Source organism: Piliocolobus tephrosceles, chromosome X (assembly GCF_002776525.5).
Source record: "Piliocolobus tephrosceles isolate RC106 chromosome X, ASM277652v3, whole genome shotgun sequence".
In the NCBI taxonomy this organism is placed as follows: domain Eukaryota; kingdom Metazoa; phylum Chordata; class Mammalia; order Primates; family Cercopithecidae; genus Piliocolobus; species Piliocolobus tephrosceles.
In genome coordinates this window covers 64,801,728-64,823,600 of record NC_045455.1, presented here as the reverse complement: position 1 = coordinate 64,823,600, position 21,873 = coordinate 64,801,728, and the positions used below count along the sequence as shown (strand labels likewise).

At 42.3% G+C, this 21,873-nt stretch overlaps 1 protein-coding gene across 3 annotated transcripts in view; it reads right to left on the bottom strand.

Moving 5' to 3' along the window:
- THSD1 (thrombospondin type 1 domain containing 1) overlaps window positions 1-21,873 on the bottom strand; it is a 29,638-nt gene extending 7,765 nt beyond the window's left edge. Inside the window, exons 1-4 of one of the 3 annotated variants that reach the window (XM_023194026.2) lie at window positions 21,230-21,371; window positions 17,729-17,867; window positions 12,371-13,336; window positions 1,356-1,514 (exon numbers count right to left, since the gene is read on the bottom strand). In XM_023194026.2, coding sequence (XP_023049794.1) covers window positions 1,356-1,514; window positions 12,371-13,336; window positions 17,729-17,786 — 1,183 coding nt within the window. In that variant the 5' untranslated portion in view covers window positions 17,787-17,867; window positions 21,230-21,371. Of the gene's footprint in view, window positions 1-1,355; window positions 1,515-12,370; window positions 13,337-17,728; window positions 18,688-21,229 lie in introns of those variants that run through there. The other 2 variants (XM_023194028.2, XM_023194027.1) reach the window with 2 other exon arrangements.

Genomic DNA, 21,873 nt, shown 5'->3' with positions numbered 1-21,873 from the left:
CAAGGCCTATGATACTGGCTGGAAAAATGATACAGCAAGAAGGATTTTCTAAGGCCATAGGTGGGTTCGCTGGCTGAGATGTTGCCAGGTGCCTGTGGTTTGGGCTAAAAGGTACTCAGAGATCCAAACACAGAAAAGCACATAACTCCTCTATATCCCAAAGAAACAAGGAACTAAGATGGTCTTTTAACCTGGAATTGGAGAGTACACGAAGGACAAGATAAAGTCCTTGACACAAAGACTTTATCTAAGAGTCAGGAGCGGAGCAGAGCAGAGGCTGGCCAAGTAAATGTGGATTGTCTGTCAGAGGGCGGGATGGTATGTGGAAAAAGCAAGGTCTATTCAGTATGTAACTCGTGGTAAATGAAAAGGATTTAGCTCCATAAGTTGGGGCAAACCTAAAGCCATATGAGCAACATATCTATAGACTATTTACATCAAACACTCAATGACCAGCTACTAGTATGTACCTTGAAGACACTTAGAAGATGCAGGAAAGGCCAGTCCCCGGATGACAGCAGGAAGAAATGTCCCTCTGGGGCTGGGCGCAGTGGCTCACGCCTGTAATCCCAGCCAGCTCTTTGGGAGGCAGAGGTGGGCAGATCACGAGGTCAGGAGACCAAGACCATCCTGGCTAACATGGTGAAACCCCGTCTCTACTAAACATACAAAAAAATTAGCTGGGCGTGGTGGTGGGCACCTGTAGTCCCAGCTACTTGGGAGGCTGATGTAGGAGAATGGCGTGAACCCAGGAGGCAGAGCTTGCAGTGAGCAGCTTTCGCACCACTGCACTCCAGCCTGAGTAACAAAGCGAGACTCCATCTCAAAAAAATAAAATAAAATAAAAAAATCCCTCTGGGTAGGGGCAGTAAGGAATAACTTAGGCCACTCAGGGGATAGGACAGGGAGTCTTGCCCCATTTTGACAAATAATGCTCTATGTGGTCCCCTGGCTTTTCTGGGTTGGCAGGGAGAAAAGGAAAACTGTTTTTCCACAGTTTTGGTGGAGAGAAACAGAGGGAGAAAAAACCAAAAATCTTATGAAGAAATGATCCCTTCCCCATTTTTTGCATTTTTAGAAATTATTTAATATGTCTGAATACTTAATATTTCCTTATCATTTCCTTATCTTCTACAGTGGTAAATCCCATTATCTCACTGGTAAGCTACTCTCCCAGCTATTCCCAGTCTTAGATACACTAACAAATACAGGGTTAGTACAACCAACAGCAATCACAGAGCATTAATGAGTCTACTCCTGATCTCACACTGGTAACTCTCAGGCAGGCCTGGATTCAATATTCCTTCTGATGAAGGCTCTGAGGAGAGACTCCCGAAGGAAGCAAGAATACCTACCAGCACACTCCTCCAGGGAACACAGGGAGGTCTCCAAGGACATTCCAGGGCAGCCAGGTCTGGAGGGGAAGGAAGTGAGACACACTCGGCGACGCTCTCTGATACCATCCCCACATGTGGTACTACACTGGCTCCACGGCTGCCACAGTCCCCAAGTTTCTGCAAGGATATAAGTTATGCTTTTAATGCTAGTTCATTTGAGAATCAGTATTTAACTGCACCCAAATGAAACAGCAAAACTCAAATCTCAGGTCTTGAAAAGTCTGTAAGTTGAAGTGTTCCCAGAGATGAAGAAAGCTGAAAGGCGTTGCTCCTAACTTTAAAACAAAGAAAAGCTGTATAATTTATAAAATCTTAACCTTTCCAGAACCCAAAAAAGAGCTGAGGTTGCAGGACAACTAACTATCCTGCAATATAAGGAAAGATAGGATCCTCCAAGGAAAAATGAGATGCAACTCTTGTTTACCAGGGGCAGACACCAGGCCGCATACAAGGTGGTGAGAAGAGTTCACCTAAAAATGTAATGAACTGCCAAAAGCCTAGTGGGCTAGCACAGAATATAGAACCCCTATGACTCACATACACAAGCAGAATTTATACCCACTTGCAGACTCTTCTCCACGGATCTCATCAAATACAGGAAGCACTGGGGCAGGTGCAAGACCAGACAAAGCCTCCCTTATGGTGGAGGCCCAAGGAGGGAAGGGGAAGCACTGTGGAAAAGACACAGAGCCTCACCTGTCCTCTCTCCATTTCCTCTACTGAATAAAAGCTTCAACCACTTGGGGAAAGGCCTCAAACCCTTTTATCCTAAGAGCACCAGTTGATATCAACTGCTTCTAGAGAATGGAAAAAGAAACTCCTTCACCCTTGGGGAAGAGCCAAAACTATCCTGGACCCACACTATTAGAGATCTTCTACTACTAAGGAGGGGCGGGATCATCAAGAAGGTCCCATTCCTGAAACTTAGGAACACAGCACTTGCCTAAGACTGAGGCTGAACTGGTACAAGGGAATGCCCTCCCTCTGCTCCAGGCTAGCAAGTGCCAAGTATCAAGTAACAACAGTCTACTTCTGGGGAAGAGGCATAGCAAAAGAAGAAAGCCTCTCTGATGTGCAGGTTCACACCTAAAGCTGAGGGTGGGACAGAAGCATGGAGAAAACCCCTATAGTCATGCAATGCCTTCCCTAAACACAAAATAACACTAGAAGAATTTCAAATGTGGTAAGCACTGAGGGTAGCCATAACAATGGTAAAAACCCATAGTTCAATTCTTTACTCTACTAACCCAATACCAAACTAAAGGCCTAGCAAAACAGAGGTATGACCATTTCCAGGCATAAATACTTCCATGTCTATAGTTTTTCAAACAAGGTGTCCAACTTTCAACTCAAAATTATTAGGCACAAAAAGCAAGGAAAAAAAAAGCATAAAACTATTAAGAGACAAAGTAATCAAGATAACCAGACTCAGATCTGACCCAGATATTAAAACTCTCAGAGAGAGAATTTAAAGTAGTTATGATAAATATGCCAAATACTTTAGTGGAAAAGGTGAACAAGATGCATAAACAGATGGAAAATTTCATCAGACTGTTGGAAACTAAAAAGTCAAATGGAAATATTAGAATTTTAAAATATGGTAACACAGATGAAGAAGGCTCATCAATAGACTTGACACACAGCTAAGGAAAGAAACAGTAAATGTGAATACAGGTAAATAGAAATGTCCCAAACTAAAAAACACAAAGAGGAAAAAAAGAGTAAATAAAACAATAGAAGACCTAAGTCCCATACATGTAATTGGAATACTAGCAGGAGAAGATAGAATAGGACACGATAAATACATCCAAGAACTCTCCAAAGTTAATGAAAGACCCGAAACCACATATCCAAGATGCTCAGAAAACACCAAGCAGGATAAACACAAAAAGCAAAACTGTACCCAAACTGCTGAAAACCAAAACCAAACCAAAAAGTTTGAAGGCTGTGGCTGAAGGGTAGGAGAATATACCACCAGAGAAGAATGACAATAAGAATTACAGCTGACTTCTTGACAAAATTATCCAAGCCAGAAGATAATAGAATGTCATCTCTAAAGTATTGAAAGAAAAAACTACCACCCCAGTAAAAGAATATATATATGTATTATTATATATATATATATTTCAAAAATAAAGGAGAAAGACTTTTCCAGAAAAAAAATGGAGATCATGTATTACCAGCAGTCCTTCAATACAAGAAATGTTCAAAGAAATCCTTTGGGCAGAAAGAAAATATTAACAGACAAAAATCTGCATTTATATAAAGAAATGAAGAGTGCTAGTAATAGTATATATAAAGGTAAAAATCATTTTTCTCACTTTTAAATGCTCTAAAATATCATTGATAGCATAAAACAAAATAGTAGCAATGTATTGTTTGGTTTTTGTTTTTGTTTTTGAGACAGTTTCACTCTTGTTGCCCAGGCTGAAGTGTAATGGTACGATCTTGGCTCACTGCAACCTCCGCCCCCGGGGTTCAAGCAATTCTCCTACCTCAACCTCCCGAGTAGCTGGAATTACAGGCATGCGCCACCACATCCAGCTAATTTTTGGTATTTTCAGTAGAAATGGGGTTTCTCCATGTTCGTCAGGCTGGTCTTGAACTCCCAACCTCAGGTGATCTGCCCACCTCGGCCTCCCAAAGTGCTGGGATTACAGGCATGAGACACTGTGCCTGGCTATATTAAGTGTTTAATAGCATATGTAAAGTAAAATTATAACAATGATCACACAAAGAATGGGAGGAGTGAATTGGGAGTGTATTGTTCAAAAGTCCTTATACTACATGTGAAGCAATATAATACCTAGAGGTAGACTGAGAGTAAAGATATATATTATAAACTCTAAGACAACCACTAAATACAATTTTTTTTTTTTTTTTTTTTTGAGACAGAGTCTTGCTCTGTTGCCCAGGCTGGTGTGCAATGGCGTGATCTCAGCTCACTGCAACCTCCGTCTCCCAGGTTCAAGCGATTCTCATGCCTCAGCCTCCCAAGTAGCTGGGATTACAGGTGTGCATCACGATGCCCAGCTAAGTTTTTTGTATTTTTAGTAGAGACAGGGTTTCACCATGTTGGCCAGGCTGGTCAACTCCCGATCTCAAGTGATCTGCCTGCCTCAGCCTCCCAAAGTGCTGGGATTACAGGTGTGAACTATGGCGCCCAGCCCACTAAATACACTTTTAAGGTATAAACAATAAACCAATGGTGTAGTTAAACCATTAAAATATTCAATTAACCTAAAGTAAGGCAGAAAAAAAAAAAGAGGAAAAAACAGAATGGATGTAACAAATATAAATCCAGCAAAATAGTAGATCTTAATCCAACCATATAATGATAAAACTAAACACTAAGTTAAAAGACATAGATTGTCAGATTAGATAAAAAAGCATGATCCAACTATGTTTTTTTTGAAGCCCACTTTACATATAAAGACATATGTATGTTAAAAGTAAAAAGATGGAAGATATGCCTTATGAACATTAATCAAAAGAAAACTAGAATAGCTACATTAATATCAAACAAAATAGATTGCAGAACCAGGGATATTACCAGGGATAAAGAGCAACATTATATAGTGATAAAAGGGTCAGTTCAGCAAGGAACCTCAATCCCAAATGAGGATGTACCTAACACCGGAGCTTCAAAATACACACAAAACCCTCCCAGCCATTATTGATTGATACATGTGAATTTCTCATCCAAGCAGATATGCAATCACTGCCAGACAGAATAAATGAGTAATTTCCCTATAAATAACTACTCTGGCAGGCATGGTGGCACACTCCTGTAAATTCCAGCACTCTGGGAGGCCAAGGCAAGTGGATTACTTGAGTTCAGGAGTTTGAGACCAGCCTGGGCAACACAGCAAAAACCCATCTCTACAAAAAATGCAAAAATTAACTTGGGATAGTGCCATGCACCTATAGTACCAGCTACTCAGGAGACTGAGGTAGGAGGATCACCTGAGCTGGGGGAAGCCAAGGCTTCAGTAAGCCATGATCACACCACTGCACTCCAGCCTTGGCAGCAGAGTGAGACATTGTCTTAAAAAAAAAAAATAAAATAAAAAAATAAAGAATTATTCCAAGTCCCCTGTCTATCAGTACCCATCCAACCCCAAGTTCTATCAGATCCTGCCAACACTAGGCTTCAAAATACACTCTGCATAAAACACTGTCTTCATCCTTCATGGACAGAAACTTCTAATGCAGTCAAAGGTATACAAAGCACTACAAAACATAAAACGTGTAGGGCAGAGGCATTCTCAGGTGAGCCAAGTGGTGCAATCTGGAGTGAGTAATGGAATATGAGTTCTTTAGAGCAATTAAAAGGATTTTCACAAGAGTGGGAGGGTTACAAACCAGTATCCTGGACCAACATCAACTGAGGTGTGCTAATTATGTTCCATCTAGAGGTCCAAGTGAACATAATGTTGAGCTCCTCATACAGCATAACAACGAGCTGGCTTTGTCTTCAAAGCTTCAGAGCTGTTCCCATACTAAGCCCCCTTGCTTGAAAAGCTTTCAGAATCTCCTATTAAAGTCTCTCTGAGTTATAGTATTGTGATTTATTTTGGGAAAATCTACTGGAAATCCCACTACCGTAAATTCTAAATTGAAAATTAAATCAATACGTAGTTTATCCTTCCCCATGCTCATATTTAAGACCACAAAAGGTAGACTTACACATGCTAAGAATCTTTTGTTATTCCTTCTGAACTCTTTTACTTTATATAATTTAAGTACATAAAGTCATTTGTCAAACTAAAAATAAAAATTCCACTAGTGAGGATCAGAAAAAAAATCAGTTTTGATTTTAAAAATGTATTTTTGATTAAAAAATTATATTTATTTATATATATATGTAATGGAACTCATATTCCATTACTCACTCCAAAGATTGCACCACTTGGCTCACCTGAGAATGCATCTGCCCTACACATTTTCTTTATGTTTTGTGTGCTTTGTATACCTTTGGCTGCATTAGAAGTTTTTGTCCATAAAGGATGAAGAGAGTGTTTTATGCAGAGTGTGTTTTGGTGCCTAGTGTTGGCAGGATCTGATAGATCTTGGGGTTGGATGGGGACTTAAAACAATTCTTTTTTTTTTTTTTTTTTTTTTGAGACAATGTCTCCCTGCTGCCAAGGCTGGAGTGCAGTGGTGTGATCATGGCTTACTGAAGTCTCGACTTCCCCTGTCTCAGGTGATCCTCCTACCTCAGCCTCCTGAGTAGCTGGTACTACAGGTGCATGGTACTATCCCTGGCTAATTTTTGCATTTTTTGTAGAGATGGGTTTTTGCTATGTTGCCCAGGCTGGTCTCAAACTCCTAAGCTCAAGTAATCCACTTGCCTTGGCCTCCCAGAGTACTGGGATTTATAGGAGTGCACCACCATACCTGCCAGAATTGTGTGTGTGTGTGTGTGTGTGTGTGTGTGTGTGTGTGTGTGTGTGTGTGTATTTTTAGACGACGTCTTGTTCTGTAGCCCAGGCTGGAGTGCAGTGGTGCAATCCTGGCTCACTGCAACCTCTGCTTCCTAGGTTCAAGCAATTCCCTTGCCTCAGGCTCCTGAGTAGCTGGGACTACAGGCATGTGCCACCATGCCTGGCTAATTTTTGTATTTTTGGTAGTGATGAGGTTTCACCATGTTGGCCAGGATGGTCCTCAATCTCCTGACCAAGTGATTCACCCACCTCAGCCTCTCAAAGTTCTGGGATTATAGGCATGAGCCACCACAGCCAGCCAAAAGCAAAAATGTTAATGTCAAAAAAAAAAAATCTCATTTTAAAATGCTGTGTTCTTTTTCCTTGAAAGTAAAATCATAGCATGTAGGATAACAAACAGTAAAACAGAATGAACATTTAAGCTAAGCTTTTATGTCTCAATTTCTAAATCAAATTAATCAAACAGTAAACACAGGAAATCACTCAAAACAATGAACAAATTTAAGTAGGCAAATATTTGTAAATGTCTTAAGTAACTCCTTCTGATCCCTGAGATCTCTGCTAATAACTTTGAGGAAAATACTTGGCAAAATGGGAACTCATTAGATAACTGTAGTTCATACATCAGAAATGAAGAACAAAATGACCAATACTCCAAATAGTCCCACTTCATGAATGAAAGGCTGTTTTGTTTGTCCTGTTTAGATGTCCATACATGTGCTCGCACTACATGACAAACCTGTTTGTCCAGGCTAAATGCTTTTCAGCCTATTATGGAGGGTTTTGAGTAAGCAAAATATGTCTTCAATGTGAAAAGGGAGGTTTGTTTCTACCCATAAAACTATCTGAAGGAATACAGCCTTTGAAATATTCACATCTGCAAGGCATTTGTTCAAGAAACCAAGGTAACTAAACAAATCATGATTATAAGAAAATTCTATAGACATAGGGGAGTAGCTATAAGCAGTAGGAAGAGCAGTAGCAGCTGGGACAAGCAGTTCAGATTTTCTTTGCAGAGACAAGGCTTCCTTATATTGAACAAATCATACTTATGGTTGGGCCTGTGGGCTCCCAAGTGGTTATGGGTGTTCCAAGAGATGGGTGGCACAAGATGAAACAGTAAGTTAAGGAGGAAAAAACAGAACCTTTTTTTTCCATCTAAAAGCTTTGTACTGTTTAATACATGGATTGACAGTCAATTTGCATAGAAGGCAGTCACAGAATAGTGGTCAAATTAAACTCTCAAGCTATTCTATCTGGATTTGTGTTCTGACCCTTCTATTTAAACACCATTGACCTTGGGCAAATTACTTAACCTTTCTGTGCCTCCATTTCATCACCTATAAAATTGACAATGTAATGAATTGAACTCATAAACTTGTTATGAGAACGAAATGGGTTAATATCCATAAAACAGAACAGTGTCTGGTGCAAATCACTATGTAAATATTTATCCCATTAAGTGGAATAAAGATTACAAATAGTCATTTTTGCCAAATCCATTATGTATTTGCTATCAATTGTTATTTACATATTATCCTAAGATCCTCAGACATATTTGGAAGAAGAGACAAACATAAAACACAGAGATCGAGACCATCCTGGCCAATATAGTGAAACCCTGTCTCTACTAAAAATACAAAAATTAGCCGGGCATGGTAGTGCACGCCTGTAGTCCCATCTACTTGGGAGGCTGAGGCAGGAGAATTGCTAGAACCCGGGGGGTGGAGGCTGCAGTGAGCCCAGATCGCACCACTGTACTACAGCCTGGGCGACAGAGTGAGACTCTGTCTTAAACAAACAAACAATTATTCTATTTTCAAAAGGAACTAATAAATTCAGTGTGAGTCAGTGGCTCACACAAGTCATGGTGAGTCCCTAAGTGGTACCATTCGGCAAAAAAGACACTCTTTACTGGTCAGAGATAGAAAATAAAAGGAGAACTCAGTTCAGTCATAAATTTATATACTAAAAACACAGGAAGTCACTGAGGTTCCTGTCTCAAGCATAAATTTAATTTCTCAGACCAACAGAGTCAGAGCTGGTCTGCCACACCAAGAGCCAGGGTCTCCAGGCATGTTTAGCTCTCCCAGTTACTGCCCCAGCCCTGCTGTTCTGATATGTCTCACAGTTGCTGCATGGGGCAGCCCCACAGGGAGCCCCTGACTACCCTCCACCTGGACACACAGAGAACCACTCCCATTCTGCCCTTTCCCAGCATCTTCCTGCTGCTGCTGCTGTGGGAAAAACTCCAGCCTTTAGACATGGAATGGAAGCCACCAAGGTGAACCTCCTGCCCCCATGTGACCTTAATTAAATGGCCCCAATTTCTTGATTTCCCTTGATTCATTTCTGCTAAATTCAGTGAGATTTTTTCCCCCACAAATATTTTCTTTTGAAAAGGCAAGAATATTGGGCCAGGCACGGTGGCTCATGCCTGTAATCCCAGAACTTTGGGAGGCCAAGGCAGGTGGATCACCTGAGGACAGCCAACATGGCGAAACCCCATCTCTACTAAAAATACAAAACTTAGCCAGGCGTTGTGGTGCACATCTGTAATCCCAGCTACTTGGGAGACTGTGGCAGGAGAATCACTTGAACCTGGGAGGTGGAGTTTGCAGTGAGCCAAGATTGTGCCACTGCACTCCAGTCTGGGCAACAGAGCAAGACTCTGTCTTGGGAAAAAAATATATATATATATATATCTATATTAGATGAATATTCGTTCAACCTAATTGTTTTTCTCCTAATATCTAGTTGAGACTAGCCAAATCTGAGTTCAATTTTCACTTAATAAGCATTGAGCACCTCTGAATGTGCCAGGCATACTAAGTGGGCCAAATAAAGACCATAAAAAGCTTCAGAGCAGCACGAGTCAGGTTTTGCCACCAAATGAGCTTCCCCCATCTGCTGTGCAGAAAGGATTTATAGGGGGAGAAAGACATTAAACAGGCAATGGCAGAAGTGATAAATGCCATCAAAGAAGAACGAAAAGATGCTGCCCCAGCTTACAGCAGAGGAACTGAACCTGAGGTCATGGAAGAGTAACCCAAGTGGAGACTTGGAGGATGGGTTAATGTTAACCAGGGGAAGGAGAGAGGAGGTGTCCTGGGCCCCAGTGCAGAGATGGTGACTGCGAAGATGTGGGGGCAGCCTGACCATGGAAGGTTTTATGGATTTGCATCCGCATGCCTAGTGAAATAACAGGTTTTAAGAAAGAGAATAGCCTCAGCTGACCTGAATTTTAAACAATCCCTTTGGCTGCAGTGAGAGAAGGAAGTGGACAGATGGAAACTGATTAGGAATCTGTTCTGAGCCTAGGCTAGGGGTAATGGAGATTCAACCCAAGTGGTGTCAGTGGAATTGAAGAGAAGTGGAGAGATTGAGACACTCAGGAGACAAAGCCATAGGACTCAGTAATGTAGCATTTATAGGAGGTAAAGAAGAGGAAGATTCCTGGCTTCTGGTCTGACCAGTAAGATGGTTGGTGAAGTCCTACACTGAGAAGCAGGGTTAGGGGGTACAATGATGAGTCTTAGTCCAGAAATGCTGCTTCTGAGGTGCCAGGGAGACATCTGAGGGATGCAGCGCCTGGATGCAGGGGACGAGCAGGGAAGAGACATCCACCTGGAGCCATCAGCATCAAGGCTAATCACCTGGCAAGTGTGTGAAGAGTAAATGAAAGACAACCAGCACTTAAGGGAGACAGACAGTGGAACTGGCAGGCCAAGGAGACTGTGAAGAAGCAAGCAGGGAGAGGGGAGGTGAGCAGGGCGAGTATGGTGTCACAGAATCAAGGTCAATGAAGACGCTGGCTGAAGTGCCTCTGGATTTGGAGTCCCATACCTCATAGAGAGTATTTCAGGGGAGGACTGGGGCATGGAAGCGAGTTTGCAATAGGTTGAAAAGTGAATGGGAGGCAAAAAAAAAAAAAAGAACTCTCAAGGACAGGCAAATTTTTCAAGCAGTTTTCAGGGCTATAAAAGGAAGAAGAAAGAGGGTGATGTCTGGGGAGAACATGGGGTTGGGATGGTTTGTTTTGGGAGAAGAGAAATAAGTACACTTCAAAACTGATGAGAATGAGTCTGTAAAGGAAGGACAGTTAAGGATGGGAGAGAGAGGGGATAATGACTAACAGAAGGTTCCTGAAATGAGCAGAGGGGCTGAGATCCACAGTGGAGGAAAGGAATAACACTTCTTCCATGGCGGCAGGAAAGCAGGGGAGAGGACGGGGTGGGAGGATGGGTCTGACATCTACAGGTATACAGATCTTTTGGTGGGAGGGTGGAGTTCTCACTTAAACGGCTTCCAGCTGCTCTGTATGGTAGTTGGCAAATCAACTCTGAGAGTTAATCAGTGGGCAGGGGTTAAGGTCTAAGGGGAATGGAGGAGGTGTGAAAGGACTGTTGTGTAGAACAGGAGCAAGACCTGGTCTGGGTGACATGCTGAGCAGTACGCAGGCCCTGCCAAGGGTGAAAGCATGATCCACCCATAATGGCGTCAGGCCACCATGATGTAACCTTGTCACTCAGCCTTAGCAACTTGGATGCAGTGGGTGGCTGGCAGATGGCTGGATACATGCAGAGCTGGGGTGTGTCCTGCTAGGTGTATCGAAAGGAGAGGCTAAGGAGTTTAGGATATTGGCAGGAGGGTAGTTAAAGGGATGAGCCATGGAATCTACGCTGGATAGAAAAGAAGTGCAAGGAGGGAAGTGGCCAGTGGTGGAGGAGAAAGCCAAAGGAAAGGGTCTTAAGGAGAGGAAGTGGGTAAATTTGCAAAAAGGAACACTGGGGGTTACAAAGTCAGGCTCGTGCAGTCAGGGGACACTGGGCTTACCAGGGATAAAGATAAAAAGCGAACGAGATCATTTCTGCCAAATTAAACTACTTGCTAAGACCAGACCTTCCCCCAAGAAAAGGGAAAGAAATGCAAAGAGCAGCATAGGGAATTAATGGAATTGTCATAACCCCATTTCTTCATGATTAGGTAGGGCATTACATGAAGAATACAGAATCCCAATACATTTTTAGAAATCTTGCTTTGATTTCTCACTAAAAAGGCCACATTCCTATAATGAATGACTTAGAAGAGACATGCTCAGCTAGAGGAAGACAGAAGTTGCTAATTTGGGATTTGGCTTTGAATTCCAATAATCTCTGCCATGAACTTACCATATGATTTAATAATGGGATTTTTTAAATGTAACGTAATGTTTATTCAGCACTTCCTAAATGCCAGGCACTATCCTGAGTGTTACATGTTGATTTCGTTCAATCTCCATGACTCTGAAGTATGTACTTGTATTGCCCCTGTTTTACTGATGGGGAAACGAGACGTAAAAGATGTTATAAGTAGGTTTACCAGTATTCTTACTTTTTCAGCTAAGGGTGATAATGCCAATTGGTACATTGTAAGGCATGAACCATAAAAATGATGGTACAATTCACCTAAAGTTCACCTAAATTCTAAATAATTTTGATTACATGAAGGATTTGATTTAAAATGTTAAAAAATCTCAATACAAACCTATATTTCTCTGAATCAGCATGCACTCCTTCTCCTTTGCAGAAAAATGGCTTCTGCTTGAAATGCCAAAGTCAAAGCAGTACTTATTCTTCCCCGTGTCAAACAAAGTACAGTTAAAAATTGTCCTCCTCTCTCCCAAGGGCAGGCTGTTTTCAGCCAAGTGAATGATCCTCTTCCCAGGGGATCTGGGTGCCTCCTTGAAGACAGTGACCACTCCTTGGACGAAGGTGCATGGTGGAGGAAGCACCATTACCTCTACGCCGGACACACATGTGAGTTCTGGCACCATCACCAGTTTGTATCCAAATTTCTGGGCCAGGTCAATGGGTCCTGTGGAGGTAATGACTGAGTCTCGCCCAAGCAGCTTCAGCACCACGGTGACATAGGCTTCTGGCCCCACGGGTGCACAGCCAAACTCAACCCACTGACCTTGAGCAAGTTCTGTCCTTTTGCTGGTTCTTATTTCCAGCGGCTGTCCTGAATTTCTTCTTGCCTCAGGAACACTGTTGGTGAAGATGACGTCCACTGCAATGTCGGGCTTATCCACAGGAAACGGGCACAGTGGTTGACTGGTAAATAGGCCCACTTGGAAGGTGCCTTCTGCTGCCTTGGCACTCCTATTCAAGTCAACGTGAAAGACAGGCCATTCCACCTTCAGAAAGGCACTTTTCTCCCACCAGGGGAATGGAGTGCTGTTGTCTGTTGCTTCTGGAATCATTGTGAACCAGTAGTCACCAGCCTCCTTGAAATAGAAGCACTCAAACTTGAGTGTTCCCTGGGACTGGTTGGTCAGGAGGTACTTGGCAGTTACAGTCTGATTGGTGTTGGCCTCCAACAGCAGGACAGATACATTCCTCAGTGTCCCATTAGCACCATCAAAATACTGGAAATCCACATACACAGTGTCGTTGCTTAGTGCTACATGGCCTGGCTCTCTCAAGAGGAGATATTCAGCTTCTCCAAGAACTGAAATGAAGTGGTCAGAATTGGTTTTTAAAAGGTGCATTTGAGAAAAACTATTGATGACATTGATGAAAACAGAATTAAAAAAAATTTTTTTTTTTTTTGAGACAGGGTCTTGTTCTGTCACTGAGGCTAGTATGCAGTGGCACAATCACTGCTTGCTATACTCCTAACCTCCTGGGCTCTAGCGACCTCCCACCCTGCTCTCATGAGTAGCTGGGACTACAGGCACATGCCACCACACCCAGCTAATTTTCTTTTTGTAGAGACTGGTCTCAAACTGCTGGGCTCAAGTAATCCTTCCACCTCAGACTCCCAAACTGCTGAGATTATAGACATGAGCCACTGTACCCAGCAGAAAACAGCATTTTAGACAAGAGAAGTTAGAACTGAGCCAGGGATGATGTAAAATGATACTGAGTACAGATCCTGGAAGCTGGCCATTGTGCTCTTTCCATTCTGAAGTGATTCTGTTCCTTCTTCATCTTTCATAGTTATGTTAAAATAATTAGTGGTAAATACTCTGAATTCACCACATTCAACAATGTGATATATCTGCAATGAAAATCTATACAGCTTGAATAATAATTTTTAGGATTAAAAACCCAGTAGCTTATATTGTTAATCATATTCTGGCATTTAGTTATTTGGGGAAAATGGATATACAGTGAAGAGAAAGCTTGATCTAAATGACACAATACAAATTGTTCTGGATTATTTTAAATGTAAAACCCTAAATTTACTTCAAAGTTATTATTCTCTGATATTCAAGACAAGCACTGGGGAATTTTTACCAGTAAGGGAATCAGTGTCCTCAGTTGTATGAGGCAGACATATTTAGATGGATAAGAAATGTTGACACTTTATTCTGCATGGATAACCAAAGGGATAGGGTGAACATTTATGAAATAACTAGGCTTGTCCTTGGCAATTTAATGACATTACAGCAACTTGCATTTGCCTAGCTAGGACAGATGACTACTACTTCTCAAGTATCATTCTGTTAGGATCAATCATATCTTTTAAAAAGAGACCCAGCAGAGCAGCTTAAGTGAAAAGTGCAAAGAACAGACACACAAGAACCCTTGTTTCTATTTTGAATCCTATCCAAATACATATCAAAGGAGGCAGAATTTGGCAAAGCAACAGTCAGCTGGCCCGTGGCTAGGGTAAGAAACAGTTCTAGATGTAAGGGACTGAAGTTCCCTTTAGGTTTGAAAAACAACTTGTGTAAATATGAACTTTTTTCTTATTATATATGCCTCATGAATATATATGTAAAAAGGGGCCCATGTGTTTTTTTGTTTGGGCTGGCAGTCTTTAAAATGCCCTTATATATAAGCAATAATCTAATGATTATTAGAATCAGCACATGAATATCTTGGCACACAGAAGAGTTTTTAATTAGCACAGCATTTCACCTAGTTCTCATTTGAGATGAGATGAAATGAAAGACATGAAACTTGGATGACTTGAATGCTTGATTATCACTTGTTTGAAAACCATAATCGGATAAAGTTCTTTTTTTCTCCAATTAAGCAAAAACAAGTTGTGGGATATTCCCTTTTGTTTAGAGATGACTCAAAGTTGAAGAAGGTGGCTGATTCTGGTGCAGCTTGTATAGTGGTTCAGACCCAACCTGGTACCTTTCTTGAACTGCTGGGTAAAGAGACCCCAGCACTTACCACAGCCCAGGGAAGTGCTTAAGACTGAGAACAAAGTCATACTAATTTGGATCTGAAGGGGGCAGGATGGTTCTGTGGTCCATTTAAGAATAAGAGGCATGCATACACCACTTAGTTAACTAATGAAAGTCTATTGCAGGCTGGTCCGATGGTAGCAGGTTATCAGAACTTATTAACAGTAGTGTCACCAAAGTTGGTATATGACCCCCAACTACTAAATTTGACTGGCTTTAAAAAAAAAAAAAAAAAAAGCAGTCTATTGTGTATGACAGGGATTGTCAATGAAGCAAATCAGATTCTGATTTGATGGGAGCCAGTCAATGAAAAAGACACACATGCCCCGTTGGAAATGGAGAACAAAGATGCAATTGATGGGTTCCAGCAGCAGCAGATAGGAGGTATGTACTAGAGGGAGAATTTGCTACTTTAGAACTCCTGTTAGAAAACTACAATTTGGGCTGGGTGCGGTGGCTCACACCTGTAATCCCAGCACTTTGGGAGGCCGAGACGGGTGGATCACCTGAGGTCAGGAGTTCAAGACCAGCCTGGCCAACATGGTGAAACCCTGACTCTACTAAAAACACAAAAATTAGCTGGGCATGGTGGTGGGCGCCTGTAATCTCAGCTACTCAGGAAGCTGAGGTAGGAGAATTGCTGGAACCTGGGAAGCGGAGGGTGCAGTAAGTCGAGATTGCGCCACTGCACTCCAACCCGGGCCGACAATAGCGAGACTCCATCTCAAAAAAACAAACAAACAAACAAAAAACACTACAATTTGGTTCTACCACATCCTGACTACTATAGTATACAGGTAATAGTATATTTTGATCAGTATTAAGTAGAGATAAAGGGGAGTAAAACAGATCTACGACAATATCTACTTTTTTTATTTTATCGGTGGCTTGTGCACTCAACTTCTATGCTCTTTTTTATGCTCATTCAACTTTTATTTTCATATTCCAGTAAGAAATTTTGCTCTTAACAACAAACACCCTTGTATAATTTGTTTAAATGAAGAATTTCAATGCTTTATTTATCATTATGAAACCAAGAACACATACTTTTTTGTAGAAGGCTGTCACATGTAGAGTAATCTGTGTTTTTTTTGTTTTTGTGTTTTGTGTTTTTTTTTGAGACAGACTTTTGCTCTTGTTGCCCAGGCTGGAGGAGTGCAGTGGCACGATCTCAGCTCACCACAACTTCCACCTCCCAGGTTCCAGCGATTCTCCTGCCTCAGCCTCCCAAGTAGCTGAGATTATAAGTGCGCGCCACCACGCCCAGCTAATTTTTGTATTTTTAGTAGAAACGGAGTTTCACCATGTTGGCCAGGATGGTCTCAATCTCTTGACCTTGTGATCTGCCCCCCCTCGGCCTCCCAAAGTGCTGGGATTACAGGTGTGAGCCACCGCATCCAGCCAGAGTAATCTGTTTTTAAAGAAGGGATACATTATTTTTCTTTTTTGTTTGATTTGTTTTGTTTTTGAGACAGAGTCTCACTCTGTCGCCCAGGCTAGAGAGCAGTGGCGCGATCTCGGCTCACTGCAAGCTCCGCCTCCCGGGTTCATGCCATTCCCTGCCTCAGCCTTCCAGGTAGCTGGGACTACAAGCACCCACCGCCACATCCAGCTAATTTTTTTGTATTTTTAGTAGAGGCAGGGTTTCACTGTGTTAGCCAGGATGGTCTCGATCTCCTGACGTGATCCACCCACCTCGGCCTCCCAAAGTGTTGCGATTACAGGCTTGAGCCACTGTGCCTGGCCAAATTACTTTAAAATAAATGATTCCCACATTGGCTTTCCTTAAATCTGGTGTCTTCTTGTATAAATCAACTACTTAAAAAAGAAAAGACTGAGAAAGGAAGTCTACTGAATGAAATGAACAGCAGTGCTCTGGTCCATTTAACCAACTGTGCCATTCACATTACACAAGTCAGTGTCCTCTATATCTTGGATCAAAATTTCTTCACCAAATTCAAAAACAACTTCCACTCCCATACCATCAACTGCCTAGATGTCTATGAAATATCTGGAAATCATCAAAAGAAAAGTAGTGAAGATTACATCATATTGTTGATTCTATTGGTTCAGTAGTTGTATAAAACTCTCTGAGAAATGAACTCAATTTTTAGTTGAAAAGAATGAAGAGAACAAACTTTAAGTACCTACTATCTGCTCATTCAGGGTGTTTCGCATTCTTGATATTATCATAACAACCCTGTGAAGTCAATATTATTGCTGTGATTGAAAGAGATGAAGAAACTTTTCTAAGAGCACGCAACTTTCAAGGATTGAAATTCAGATTGGTTCCAAATACACGTTAGCACCAAAACTCTGTCAAGTGAAATCTTATGTAGAACCCTAATATATACAACATCATTGATTGTGTGTATGAAGTGATTTATCACACTGAATTACAGGGAAATCAAAGAGAACTCAAGGTAACATGCTTGCCTCCAATTTTTTAAAATTTGAGAGAGTTGGTTTTTTTATTATTTTTTTAAAGAGTTAAAAATATAAAGTGAAATATGATTCATGCAGAATCACTGAAGCACGAGAGAACCCAGGGTTGCAAGGGTCACGGTTTAGAAAGCACTGCACTGTAGACCCTACCCTGCCTCCTTCATGAAGAGTCATCAACATCAATGCATTTACAAATGTCATATTTATGTTTTATTCCTACCAACAGCATTAAGTATACCCACAATACTCACCATAGTCACAGAGCACCACCAACAATAGATTTGAAAAGTCTTTCAACATTGGTTTCATTCTGATCGGCAAAATCCCAGGTCTTTAGTCTCCTCATGTCCTTTCTCACGTACAGATTGTGATTTTTTTCCTCAAAAACACCTGAAATTAGAACCTCAAAAAATGATGGCTCCATTCAATGAGATTGATAAAATAGTAATCATGAAATGACAAAACCATTCTAAACTCAAACTTCCTAAGTGATATTGAAAGGAAACTAGAGAGGACGTTAATTTTCCCTGGGGCAATGACTTATAATTATACAAGCGCCTTTCATTCCATTATAACTCACAGGTCAAGAATACGCAGGTATGCCCAACACCCACTAAGATTATCTTTGCACAACACCAAAGTCTCTTCTCTTTACAGCTCATCCTTAAGTGGAGAGTTTATCGTTATTTGCTTAATTTTATCGAAGTTAATAACCAATTTGGATACATTTTCACATTATTTATCTGCTTGGCATTTTACACTGATAAATTTACTAAATTTCTGCTAAACTTTAATTTAGCATTGTGCTATATCCTCAAATGCTCCCTGCCTGGGGTCCATAAATGGGCTAACACTTCCTTGCACAACTGGTGTGTTATCAGGATTGCTTCATTTATCGATTCCTAGGGGCTACATCCAAGCGATCAAAGCTTTTTTAAAAAAAGATACCCCAGAATACTACAATTAAATGTGAACTTCATGTGGCCCTGACTTCCCTTGTTTAGGGCAGCCTAAGGAGAAAACAGATAAATAACAATCATCTTCATCAGTCTTGAAATACTTGTTGCTGCTGGTATGCATCACGAGATCGGTGGTTCACACAGCAATCTTCCCAGTCTACCTAAGAGGGCAGGGAAGACCTTGCTGGCCTGTGGTTCACAGCTATTTGTTGGAAGAGGCACTTATTTTATTTAATTAATTAATTTATTTAGAGATGGAGTCTCGCTCTGTTGCCCAGGCTGGAGTGCAGTGGCGAGATCTCGGCTCACTGCAAGCTCCACTTCCGGGGTTCATGCCATCCTCCTGCCTCAGCCTCCCGGGCAGCTGGGACTACAGGCGCCCACCACCACGCCCAGCTAATTTTTTTTATTTTCAGTAGAGATGGGGTTTCATCGTGTTAGCCAGGATGGTCTCGATTTCCTGACCTCGTGATCCGCCCGCCTCGGCCTCCCAAAGTGCTGGGATTACAGGCGTGAGCCACCACGCCTGGCTGAAAAAGGCACTTATTTTTATATAGACTATTCAACTGTAGAATAAGATACTGGGCATTTAAGACAGTTCTTTCATACTAGAGTCTAACAAACTATGTATTAATATTAAATACAACCAAATATATATTTTCTTAATGTTGATGGTCCCCCCATTATTCACAGTTAATCTTTTTTTTTTTTTTTTAGACAGAGTCTTGCTCTGTCACCCAGCCTGGAGTACAGTGGCATGATCTTGACTCATTGCAACCTCTGCCTCCCAGGTTCAAGTGATTGTCCCACCTCAGCCTCCTGAGAAGCTGGGATTATAGGTGTGCACCACACTCTTGGCTAATTTTTGTATTTTTAGTAGAAACAGGGTTTCACCACGTTGGCCAGGCTGGTCTCAAATGTCTGACCTCATGATCTGCCCACCATGGCCTCCCAAAGTGCTGGGATTACAGGCGTGAGACACCACACCCAGCCCACAGTTAATCCTTTTAAGAAGCAAGTATATTATATTCCAAATACATGTTACATCTCTTCAGATAAGAGCACAAATTAGTGGAATTAAAAAGACTGATTGAAATAAGCCAAAATTCAATGGAAGGGAAACTGGTGTGTCCTATTAGCTTTCTTTCAGTAACAGCGGGCTGAACAAAGGACATACTGTACTTCCTGAAAGGGAAGCAGAGATTTGAAGTGTAACTATGCAGACAATTAGGGCTGCCTCCTCTTCCCCGCCACTCCTACCCCCCAAAACAAAAAGAAAAGGAAAGAAGAAGAAAATTGTTTTGGGTGGAATTAGCCACAGATTTGACCCAATTCTTTCCTTGAACATGGACTGGGAAACCTGGCCAAAGTCAGCCAGTAAGATCCTTGCAGAACGCATCATATCACTTGGGCAAGTGTGAGCACTTAATTACAATGCTTCTTTTAAGTCACTGAGACCTGGTAACCAAACTAAGGAGAAGCAAGCTCCCAAAAGTTGAACTGGCTTCTCTCAGATTTGTTTGCTTCCACCACAATAACCTTTTTATTTTTGAAGCCCCAAACCATAACTGATTTTGTGATAACACATTTTCTTTCTTATGAAAATGATCCCTAAAACATAGAATGGTGAGATAACCTATATTTAGAGCTGAATGGAAAAAGACTTATAAAACAGACCAGACTACTTGTCAATCATAATATGGAATATGATCATAACATTAGTCATAATATGTCTCTTTAATTTCTTTCTACCTTGCTTGCTTATTTTCTTTCAACATGTTGTTCCCAATACCAGACTGACTTCTTATAATGTTTGGCTTGAGAATTGTTCTAGGAAATTAAGAACTTAGGTATATTTTATACACATTTGAAAATACTTCTACATAGCATTCTTGTATGTAAACTTCATAGACAAATTCTAAATGTATCAGCTGAGAAGGTGGGGAAAAGTTGTGAATAATCTCAACGGCTAGCAGCATCACCCAACCTCAGACCCCATGTTTTTGCTGAAACCAGCTAGGACAAACGCTTCTAAATCTCCCTTCATAGCTGCAGAAAAAGAAAATGAATCACACTAATGTCCATGGGACCAATGATTCGTGAAAAAATAAAAGGGAAAACGAAGAAAAGTTATTTTGTCCCTTCTGACCAACATGCACATGCTCCTGTGTATATATAGGAATAGTATTTATTGGGAGGAAATCTCTAGTTCCAAAGCAGCTCGTGTAAACAGGCTTCATTTATATGTTCATTCGAGTCTGCTCTGCCCTGGTCCCACCGGTTGGGTGCAGCGTTCCTGGGACGCCGTGGCTCGCCCCATCTACTCAGCTTCCCAAATGCCCGCAAACCCAGTTCAAGCTTGGAAATCTACCCCTCGTGTCGTCAGCTTAAAGCCCTCCTTAATGAGGACCGTCTCTAATTTAATTTAATCCTTGTATCTCATACTTTTTGTATCTCAGAAAGGATTTCTTTTTGGAAAGAAACAGTAGCTCAAGACGCGATTTTTCAAGGTTCTGTGGCCAGTCTCAGTCACCTGGCAACATCTGAGCCAGGGCAGAGCCAGGTTCAGTTAAATTCGGGACTCCGAGGTGTGGAGACCAATACCCCTTAAAAGCGTCCCCTGGGGCCGAGGCGGGGGTGTGGAGGGGCCGCCAGCGTCCACCTGCGCCTTCAGGCTGCTGGGAGGTGGCAGGGTCCGGGGGCATTTCCCGACCCCAGCGGAGCCTCCGAGGGTCTCGCGGCACAGGAGCGCCTGCTGGGCGCGGACGCCGGGATGCGGAGGGCGCTTCTTACCTTTCCAGACCGACGGGCAGCGACCCCAGGCCGGCCGGGCGAGTGGCGAGGCGGACAGGAGGCCTCAGGGGCCGCGAGGCAGCGCTCCGAGCATCCCGCGTCCCGGACTGCGCGCCCTGACCCCGCGGCGTTCGGCTCCCACAGCCCCGCCCTGGGCCGTCCCCGACGGCGTGGGAAGGGCGGGCACCGGCAGGGCGGGGGGCACCCGGGACCGGGCGTGGTCGGCTCCCGCCCCTTCTGGGCAGCGCATCCTTTCCTGCCCGCCCCCAGCTCGCCAGCTGCTGGACAGGAAACAGGCAGGAAGCGCGCGGCCAGCCAAGGTCCTGCGGCAGGGGGTGCGGCCCCGGCAGACGCAGGTCCTCTCAACGCACACCCGCGTCCACAGCACACAGCCGGATCAGGGGTTTAACTAAGGACGAGCCAGCAATCTCCTGACACTTCACATTCAGTCACTTCTACCCTGGTGTCATTTTCTTCAGGGAGACCACAAAAATTAAGTCCTTGAAGTAGCACAGCATGAGGGCTGTAAACTTGCTTTCCCAAATGTCACTGAAGAGTTTCAGAAGAACATAGTTCAGGTAAAGTGCATCTCCATTTTCTTTCCCTGGGGTCAGAATTGGTTATTAAAAATAACTAAACATTTT